The sequence below is a fragment of the Phalaenopsis equestris genome, unplaced genomic scaffold (assembly GCF_001263595.1).
Source record: "Phalaenopsis equestris unplaced genomic scaffold, ASM126359v1 Scaffold234532, whole genome shotgun sequence".
Lineage (NCBI taxonomy): Eukaryota > Viridiplantae > Streptophyta > Magnoliopsida > Asparagales > Orchidaceae > Phalaenopsis > Phalaenopsis equestris.
The window spans coordinates 10816-22051 of NW_018252443.1; the positions used below are offsets into that span (position 1 = coordinate 10816).

General features: G+C 34.0%; 1 protein-coding gene across 2 annotated transcripts in view; it reads left to right on the forward strand.

The window, feature by feature from the left end:
- The window catches only part of LOC110038959 (protein SRG1-like), an 18233-nt gene extending 7481 nt beyond the window's left edge, over positions 1–10752 (forward strand). The window contains exons 3-6 of one of the 2 annotated variants that reach the window (XM_020743892.1): positions 88–412; positions 1228–1464; positions 10365–10431; positions 10533–10752. In XM_020743892.1, the coding sequence (XP_020599551.1) occupies positions 88–412; positions 1228–1464 (562 nt within the window). In that variant the 3' untranslated portion in view covers positions 10365–10431; positions 10533–10752. The remainder of the gene's footprint in view (positions 1–87; positions 413–1227; positions 1465–10364; positions 10432–10532) is intronic. The other variant, XM_020743893.1, reaches the window with a different exon arrangement.
- The last annotated feature ends 484 nt before the right edge of the window (positions 10753–11236 follow it).

Genomic DNA, 11236 nt, shown 5'->3' on the forward strand with positions numbered 1-11236 from the left:
ATATATATATAAACTTTGACATAACGCAAACTCACATTTTAATGTACAATCTAAAGCAAAATAATTGACTAATATTTCTCATTGTAGGAGTTTATTACATGAATTTTCCATGAAAACAAAGAGGATTGCCAACAGTGTTCTAATGGCGATTGCAAGGCTGCTCGAACTGGATGAAAATTATTTCACTGATCAAATGGGAGATGGTACTACATTTGCGAGGTTTAATTATTACCCTGGTTGTTCCAAGTCTGATGCAGTGATTGGTATTAAAGCTCATTCTGATGGTTCTGTTCTCACACTCGTGCTACTTGACAAAGATGTCGATGGATTGCAAGTACTTAAAGATGGCGAGTGGTTTTCTGTCCTCACTGTTCCACATGCTTTACTTGTCAACTTGGGAGATCAAATGGAGGTAATTAAACTGATTTACTCTTTTTTCAGTCCCTTTATTTCTATAATAATTAACAAAATTTTGGGGCTTATACTTGCATTCCGTACAATTCTTATGTATTTACATATATAACACCTAAGCCATCATATTTAGACGTATACCCCCCTAAATCTGTAATATCATACCAAAAACAACACCACCGTTATCTTTTTAAAAGTGGATTATAACTTCTCATGCATAAGTTTATCACACCAAGGTGTTATGAGTGTAAGTATCAAACTTTGGTTATTAGATATGTAAATACATAAAGCGGTAAGCTAACAGGAGTAGCATAAATATACTTTCAAATATGAAATAATATACGTAACATGATATATTTCTTCTTTTTTTCTATGAATATAAAATATTTTTGTAAGATTTACATAAATACCACTTAATTCTTATGCATTTACATATCAAACTCCTTAACTTCAATTTTTACATATATGCGACTTTACCTAGGCACGAGAAGGTATATCTCACTTTTTAAAAGTCAAGATAATGATGCAATATAAAGATTTCGGTTGTAAAAATGTAAGAAGTAATGTTTAGGTGTAAGATGTGTAAATACATATGAATTGACTGGTATGTATGTAAATGCTCATATCCACCCACAACCTGAAAAAATATAATTGAAGGTTTTGTTGCAGTGAGTTCAGTTTCATCGTCCCTCACCCAAACTTTTTTTTTTATTATTTGTCATTACTAATAAAATTAGTACTCCAACTCGTGATTGAATTTATTTCAAAATTTTATATTGTTTCTAAATAAAATAATTGAAAGTAGTGGTTTTTCAGATAATGTGCAATGGGAAGTTGAAGAGCCCTGTGCCCCAGGTGGTAGCAAGCTCTCAGGACAGAATTTCTTTGGTCATGTTCTATTCTTTTAATTATGAAAAATACTTAGAGCCTGCAGAAAAGCTGGTGGATGGAGAGCCAAAATTGTACAGGAAGGTGCTGCTTAAGGATTACATTGATAACCTCTTCCAATACTTAGCGCAAGGAAAGAGATCCATTGACTTTGCGAAGATTTAAGTAAGATTTACATTCATACCACGCAATTTCTATGTATTTATACATGTAAAACCTATGCTTCAATTTTTACATGTATGCCACCTTATCTGTGCATGAAAATGTGAATTTTTTTTTTAGTTAAAATAGTGATATTAAAGATTTCAGATGTGTAAATACACAAGAATTGGGTGGTATGTATGCAAATGGACCAAGATTTAAATAGGCTAAAATTTTACGATATGGAGGAGAAAATTTGAGTTAGGATATTCTAATTTAATATTAATCAGAATAATTTTATAATTATTTGATTTATTTTTAGATGAGGAGCATACACGCATCTTAAAATGAATTAACGATTATAAATTTGATAATGATTAAATTTAAATAAGGCTGTCTTAAAGCCAATTTTCCCTTTTAATAATTTTCCACACAAACTCTTATAAACTCCTCATGTTCTCTTTAACGAAATCGATGTCATAAGAAATTCATCCCTTTCATGCCGGCCTCATAAAACTAGTGTAAGATAATTGACTTCATATATGCTGTCAATCAATCGTTTCTAATTCAAACATAGGATTGATAAAATATTTAATTTCTGAGTTTGATATACACTATGCACAATAATTTCCTAATATGAAAATTATTTAAATAAACAATATATATATATATATATATATATGTATTAAAATACAGGATTATGATTAAAACCGATGAATTACTTTCCATAATAAGTGAATAAAGTTCAGGGTGTGGTAGAAATTATTATTAGGTGTGAGCTTTGAAAATTTCGAAGGCCTCTCCTGGGCTCAACATTTATTTTTATTTCTGTTTGTTGAGTTTTGGAGGATCAAATTTTTCTAAGGTGGATTATTGTAGATAGGATACTACCCAAATATAACTAGATATTTAGCCCTCATTTTGTGAGGGTTTTTTTAATATGGGATTTGAGGTTTCATATAGACGTAAGTCTCTATAGTTAATTACCCCACCTGATAACAGGAGAACACTTTCGATTAAGGCTAATCATTTAAAATTGAATATTCAACATTTAATAACAACAAATTTAGGATTTAAGTTGTAAAATTTATTACTTGAAGCTTAAAGTAGATATTGGGGAAATGAAGACAAAACCAAATAAAGATCCCATGGTTTGGTAATCCCGAATCTTCTTGGTCCTTGATATACTTAGTCAAAGGATGTAGTCGTCCTAAACTGACAGATAGATTCTTGTCAACAGTCATAAGTTACGTCGTTCAAGAGATTTTTGTAGATATGAAGTAGATGTTTGTCTAAGAGGAAAAGTTTAAGTCGACCTTAGCTAAAAGAAGGTTTTTTCAATCAGTTGTACCCTTATGATTAACAATTGAAATGGTAGAAAGTCATTACAGAATATACGAGCTGCGACCGTGACCGTAATATAATGACGTCATTTGACAATAACAATCAGGTCCGAGTGCTATGATCGTAACCGTTATTTTGTGGTGTCATTTGTTGGCGAGACACATAGACAAGGGACTTAGGCGCATCTAGCATGCAATTGCTTTGATTTTAAGTATAAGAATACATTTAATATGACATTAGCTATTTGTGAGCTGATGCCAGTCAAAAATTTGTCACCCTCGACAAGTTATTGCAGAGGGTGGATGAAGTGCTTTAAGTCTTAAGTGATTTGATTTTAACTTGAGTATTTTGGTTGATAACTTTGAAAATTCTTATTTTAAAAGATTACCCTCGGGAGAATTGGTTGCTTGATTTGAACTCTGTCAACTTTACATCTTGCTTGTAAAGGATCGAACTTAGCATTGATAGACAATTATATATGAATCTTGTTTACTCCGTTTTGCTTACAAAGGATTAGGATTATATATATATCAGTTGAAATTATTCAAATAAATATTAAAACTTAATTTTGAAAATATACCCTCTAATTAAAATTTTCTATCAACTCGACCATCGTTGAAGAAATTTTTATCTTTTAATTTTGTCGACTCTGTCTCGCTTACAGAGGATTTGGCCGACCCTCGTAGCAGGGGCGGTTTGATTGTCATGTGCTTTGTCTGGGTTGTCCTTTGGTGTCTTGTGGGAGGCTTTTCTGGTGTCTTTGCTTAGCGGGATCAGGAGCGTTCTCGTGGAAATGATGTATATGTTGACCATCTCCAACGGCTCGGCCAAGCTCTAAGGTTTTTGCGAGTTTGAGGTCGAAACAGAACCTTTCCGACCTTACTCCTTGAGTTAGCACGGTCTGAGCCATGTCGGACTTTAGATCCTTGACATCTAGAGTCTCACTCTAGAAATGCGCGATAAACGATCGTAGGCTGTCGTTTTCCCCCTGCTGCAGCTGCCACTAGGATCGAGTGTTCTTCTTGAGCCTCAGGGCACCGACGAGCTAGAATAGGAAGAGCCTTTTGAACTCTGTGAAGCAGATGATTACCCTCGCGGGCAATCTGTCAAGCCAACTTAGAGCGGTCGATCTTAGCGTCGTGAAGAACAACTTGCAATTGAGGGCATCCGAAATCTTTAATAGGCAGATAGACGATTCAAACAACAAATGTGGTTGTTGGGATCTGATCGTCCTTTGGATACTTCCAGGGCTGGCATTTTAAACTTCTCCAGGGGTTCAACTCCTGAGATCTGCAGTGAAAAAGCGTTCTCCAGTAGTATATGTGCCTCAGTCTGCATCGGTTAGTTCCTTTCCTCCGTAGGGACGGATCCGACGCTGTCCTGGTGCAGTCTGTCTTCAGACTTTTCCCGTCGGTGGATTTCTCTCCTTCAATTATTGGCTGGCGGTTCTTCTTAAGAAGGGTTATGTGTTCCTTACCTTGCTTGCTTTCCAACTGGAACTAGATGGGCTGCTAGGGTAGCGACTGCCTTAAGGACCTCAAAGAACTGTCCTGACATCTGGTTGGTGATTTGAGTTGTTAAGTCTTCCAACCTTGCTAAACAAATTCTTCCATGAACTCTCGGGTACATGATACTTGTCCTTCATTCCTCTAGCTAGACTCTCCTTGTTGTTATTGTTATTGTGTTCTTCTTATTGTTGATGACATTTTTCCACGCTCACCGCACTTTAAAGGATGTTGAATATGAGATTTTCCAGGAAACATGCTCAAGGAATGGAGCATTCTATTAGGAGGCAATTAAGAAAGAGAGAGAAAGAGAGTGAGTGAGTGAGTGAGAGTGGAGCAGTAGTAGAAAAGCAAAAGATGTTCTTTATTTATAATATGGATCCCAATTTATAGCCTTAGGTTCAAATATTACAAATGTACATATTAGCATCATAATCATTAACCTTTCAGGGGGGCCTTTTAGTAATTTAGAAGATTATTTGCATATAATAAAGCTCGGGACCTATTTAATCGATAAGGATCGTCGATTGTTCTGACATGTCTTGGTTCGATCGATGCATGGTCTGAAAGAGTGCTCCCATCGATCGTTATGAAGGCTGATGACCGTCTTAAGGGGCTTCCTTTTGACATCTTCTGTCGATCGTTTGGTAAGATATTTTCTCTGTTGTTGCTTATCTAGAAATGATCGTCTGTTACTACGTCCGACCAATCGTGCTTCCTTTTCGGATTGCCCATTTACTTTGAGATTCGTGTAGATTCATTCTTATGTGTACAATTTCGCTACTTCGTTCTCTCATTCTTTTTGACATCCTTTATTCTAACATGATATGAGAGCTTCTTCTTGGCCAAACAATTGCAAATACTGACAATAGGGCTCTAATATGGTCAAGCAAAGATGGAGAGAAGATGGGTAGTTTCCATCGAATCACATATTACAAACTTAATGGGAGGATTTTTTTTTCCAATAGTTTATCTCAATTCAAATGGTGATTTAGTAAAGAGGAAAGATTTGGTACCAAGATAGTACCATCTATTCACCTGAAATGGTCGATCTTTACTTTCCAATGTGAGATACAAATAATGAATTGGTAAAGTCTACTAGGCTTATCAGTTGTTTCGAAGAACAAATTGGATCTCTTTACTTGGTCTTAATGCTGCACAAGTAATTTGGGGGAAAGTCAACATAGTGTAATAGGATCTTGAAATTTTCACTCAGATGTATAAATTAATAGTTAATGTTTGGGGTCTCAGATAAGGAAACATGAGTGTCACCAAATGCTTCATATCACTTGTAAAAATTTGTCAAGCACTTGCATATTTTTATCCAAATTATTGGTGTGGGGAAATGCACATGTAAATGTATCATACTTGTGAAAAATATATTTACTATAGCTGATTTTGGCAAGCCAGTGTCAAACAAAAAGAAGTTAGAAAATATCAAACAACATGCTAAAGCGACAGGGCTAACCACTTTTACTTATTTTCACTCTATCAGTGCTTTGAATTGGGCAGTTTTTGCGCCGATAGCTTGGTTTAGATAAAACTATCCCTTTTGCAAAATATGTGTTGTTTCAATTTTATTCTTTTTTTTTATTTTTGAGTGCTTAGCGTGTTGATTTAGCCTTCTTGATTTGTTATAAGATTAATACACTGAGCCAAAATTGTGTTTGATCAAGTACAAATTTTCACCTTACAAAGTAGCAGATATATAGTTTGGGTTGTGATATAAATCAAAATGCTAAAAGGATTCTTGACAAAACTAAGAGGTTAAATTAAGAAATAATTATATTAGAAGAATGATAGAGTGAGATCTATGAAATATAAGTGAATTTAAGATATGATCTTTGGTGATCTTGAAGTGTAATATGAAAGATAGAAAGTGCACTCATTGTATGAACAAAATTATTTTTTGAAAATTAGAGAGTAAAGAATGAGAAGACCTAAGTTAGCATGAATAAAGCCTTTCCTAGTAGTTGGGATGGAGATAATAATGATGATGATGATATCAATAATTGATTTACGATAATACTTATGCACAAGGTCAGGTGTTCAAGCCTACAATTGATCAAATTCCATGGAGAAGCTATGTCAAAACTTTTGAGATCCTAACCGTGAACTTTGTATAGCAAATATTGGCATGAGTAGATACTTCCTCTCTTCATGATTTAACCTAAAGAAAAATCATTTTCTCTTTTACATTATGAGAATAAGCGCATTTACATCATGATACTCAAGTGTCCACTACAAAAAAGATCTATAACATGTTCTGACATAATGAGAACTCAGCTGTTACAGTAAATCTGATGTAAAACAAATGATTTATATTTCTTAGTGTAGGAGTTTATTGCATGAAAACAAAGAAGATTGCCAACAATGTTCCAACGGCGGATTGCAAGGCTACTGAAACTGGAAGAACAGTACTTCATTGATAAATGGGAGCTGGCACTGGATTTGCGGGATTTAAGATTTGGGGCAGCTGCATCTTATCAATAAGTTGTTGCGCAGTAGCTGCCCCAAGAAGCTGCTGCACAGAAGCTGTTGCGGATAAACTAACAGACTTTTTGTTTAAGGTTTGAAAACAGCTGTGAGACAATTATTTCCGGAAAAATGTTCATTTTGCCCGTGTCTGTAACAGAACTGTCATACTTCTAAACCCCAAAACCTAAACCCTAAAACCCTAAAACCTTAAATCCGATTGGGGGAAATCATTTGAGTTATTTGTAACAGAACTGTCATAGTCATATATTTGATACTTATAATAAAAAATTCATTTCAGAAAAATACAAAAAATAAGATATACACCTCACTTAACAGTGAGTATCAAGATTACTAAAAAAGAAAAAACTATTAAAATTACATTTAATAATATGATAATTTTATTTTTAAAATGCAAAAGACATACGTCACGAGGTATGATGTCTTCCAGAGATGCTATCCATTCTCAATCACTGTCGTCAGTGGAATCTGCGGGATTGTCTGCCCACCGGAAGAAGTCACACTTTTTCGTGATTCTCCGTGGGCACCGTAGAAACATCTCTCATAGCAATGCACCCGACATGACGTAAGTAAGTCTGAACTCCGTAGTGGCAGAGCAATCGTCGGAAGGTCCCTGAAATCTTTAAGCTCATCTTTCCTGAATACTGCAAAAGATAAATCATTAGTCATAAGAGAAGTTGAAATTGCTAAAAGAAGTAATTAATTACAATTTTTTCCAGACTTGAGGTCTCAGAGAACTCAGTATACCAACCAACGAATCTGTTACTACAAGAAGACATTATACCTTGTAAAAAAAAGATTTTTGGTTGTCTTTAACCCACGTAAAACTAAGCTCGCGTGTCACATAAGCATAACATAAAAAAAGGTCATCCAGAAGATCCTCATAAACCATATCACGGAAAAGAAGAGAGGAATTTGGTTCCCCTCACTAGGATTTCACATGTGAAACCAACCAATAGCGACTAACAGACCATCTAAAAGAACCTACAAAGGTCAAATGTCCATTATTGACCTCCCAAAGCCACCAAAAGAAAAACAAGTGAAATGCAAATGGAAAGAAAATACATTTATAATTAACATAAAAAACTCGAAACAATCAACATCAAATATACAAGGAACGGAAATAAATAGGACTGTACAAAATAAATAAGTAGAAATTGATAAAAGAAGTAATTATAGTTTTGTTCAGGAGTGAGGTCTCAGAGAACTCAGTATACAAACCAACGAGACTGACACTACGAATCTGTCACTACAAGCTTGAGCCACCACACAACCACAGAACTTCACCCCAACCGACAAGTACTACCAGCACACAACCATAGCCAGCACCCCAAATCATAGCCACCATCCCAACCCACAGCCAACACACAACCACAAAACCCGCATCACAAGCTTGAGCCACCACACAACCACTAAACTTTCACCAATGCAAAAATTAAATCACATTGGTGGAATGCTTCTTTTATATTTTTCTCATGAAAATTAAAGAAGATAGTATAAAAACTCAAAAGCTCACGCATGAAAGCACTTACATGTTTAACATTAAAAACTAAATTATTGCCGAACAAGAAAAGCATATGATTCTCCAAAACTTGTTAAATAATCATTCTCAACTTGTAAAACTAATAAAACATATTATTATGAAAAATAATAGATGCATTACTCCATGGCACTGTCAATGTTGTGATTAACAAGCTAAAATAATCATCCACAACAACTTGTTATGATGATCTACTACCCATTATCATCTCTTTCGATGGTTAATTATTAAAGAAGATAAGTATTGAAGATCCAAACAACGCAGGAGAAAAGACATCAATGACTAAGGACAAGGAATGCACTTTCATCTGAGCCTCAATTTAGTCAACATCCACACAGAACAATAGAGCCAAAACGAATCAACAAAACAGAAGTTCTCTAACAAAAATCCAAACAATTGAAGAAAACCCAAAAACTCAATAGCTCCAACACAGCTGCACATCCAGTTACAACAAAAGAAAAATGGGTCAAGCAAAAAAAAAATCGGTCCCAAACGAGGTGCCGCTCTCGGGAAAAAATCGGTCCCAAACGAGGCTTTAATTACTACCCTGGTTGTTGTAAGTCTGATGCAGTGATTGGTATGAAAGCTCATTCTGATGGTTCAGCTCTCACACTTTTTTTACTCGACCAAGATGTGGATGGACTGCAGGTACTTAAAATGGTGAATGATTTTCAGTTCCCATTGTTCCACATGCTTTTCTTGTCAACTTGGGAGATCAAATGGAGGTAACTTAGCTTAATTACTAATTTTTTAGTTCCTTTATTCCTTAAAAAATTAATAAATTATTGGGGTATTTACATCCATACCACACACTTCTTATGTATTCAGATATCTAGCACCTAAACAGTCCTATTTACATTCATATCACTCAAATCTTTAACATCACAGTTCACGCCAAAAAATCACCATACTAATTATTTAAAAGGTACACATTTTCATGCATAAGTATGCCACCATGGTGTTATGAGTGTGTAAATATCAAACTTTGGGTGTTAGATATGTAAATACGTAAGAATTGGGTTGTATGTTTGTAAATTTCCAGAAATTTTTAGAACAAATTTACATTATTTTGTGCTCTACCTGTGTGGAAGACAATAATGCCTAATAGAAGATGACATGGATTTTGTATTTGCTGTAAGCCGACAGGACTAGCGTAAATATCAGTTCAAATATTAAAGTATACGTGCAACATGTGTCTTTTCTATAAGTAGTACTTTTTTTTAGAAGATTTACATGCATGCCACTCAATTCCTATGAATTTACATATTTAGCACTTTAGTTTCAATTATTACATATATGACATTTTATTCATGCATGAAAAGGTGCATTTCACCTTTAATAAGTCAAAATATTGTTACTTTTTTATTTAATATAAAGAATTTGGGTGGTATAAATGTAAGAGGTAATGTTTAGGTGTTAGGTATGTAAATGCATAATTGGGTGTTATGTTTGTCAATGCCCCCTTTTTCATTTTGGAAAACAATGCTCAAATCATTCAAGTCTTTTTAATTCATAAATCCGACCATCAACCCCGAAATGAACTTTTAAATTTATATATTTGCATATGCCACAACCAACTCATTGGGAATTCAATGAAAGAATTAATGATGATATAATTGATCATGATTAAATTTAAATAAGGATGCCTTTGTCTAGTTTTTCCTTGTAATAATTGGCCACATAAACTCTTATGTAAACTATGTTCTCTTTTACCAAATTGATGTTGTAGGAGTTTCATGTAGTAATGTATAGAAGTGTTGGATCCTGATTTGTCCGTTAATCGCACCCCAAGGAATAGAGTACAAGAACACAGAGAAAAATAGGGGAGAGAGAGAGAGAGAGGAATAAACAATAATAAAGAGTAATTCATCATATCTATCATATCCATTCTCATAAAATGATCTCACTATCTAAATGACAGAGATTACAATATGGTGATGTTATATTTTTACCTTTGCTATAATAAGGAGAGCATGAGGGATGATTAAAAGATTCTTCGCCGAATTGTTAATTTTTTTTTCTCTGATGAAAAAACTCAGGGTCATCCGTAGGATGGCTGTTGATAACGTGGGGTTGTGTCTTTCATTGGATCAAATATACCAAAAGGTAGACTATTGCTTTCAGTCAGCTTTCTTATAGTAGTTAGCTTGAATATCTTTGTCTCATTTCTGACAAAATATCTCTAATTTAGTCGCTTTCGTGGCTAGGTCGGATTTGGCGTTGTTTGCTTTGGTAGGAACGACTGAATCAGATCAAATAAAGAGTCCTCCTCTTCTATTGGAGGGCTCTCCTTTATCGCTCTCTCTTCCTTTTGAACCGTCAAATGTCTTCAGAATCAATACCGACACATTTTCAACATATAAGAAGTTTAGTATTCATTGATATGAGCTTATTGATATGATTATGGTAATTTAATGGTTATTTACTTATTTATTGTCTCAATATATTGTCTGTCTAAGAAATTGTAAAGTCATAATCATGCTTAGTAACCACCTCTCGCAGTCCTATCCCTTCTTCCGTTGAGGCTCATCTGTGTATTTATTTATTTACTTATTTATACTATAACATAGTTTTTTTTTTTCTTAGTTATTTTATTTTGATTATTTTATGAAATTAAACTATCTCTACGGTACGGCATGGTGTGTGATTATATATATATATATATATATATATATATATATAAATGTAAATCTTATAAAAAAACAATTTTTTATTGAAGCTTTTTTTTTTTTATTTATTTTTTCTTGGTGTGCTTACTTGTCTTTTATTTGTTTGGTTTGATATTTTCTGTTACTTTGTCTCTTTATTTGTTTTTCTTCCTGCCTTTTTAAAATTCAACTTGTAATTAACTATTTATAATTATTGATTTTAAATATTCTTTATCCTTGGATGGAATTTTCATCTATATATG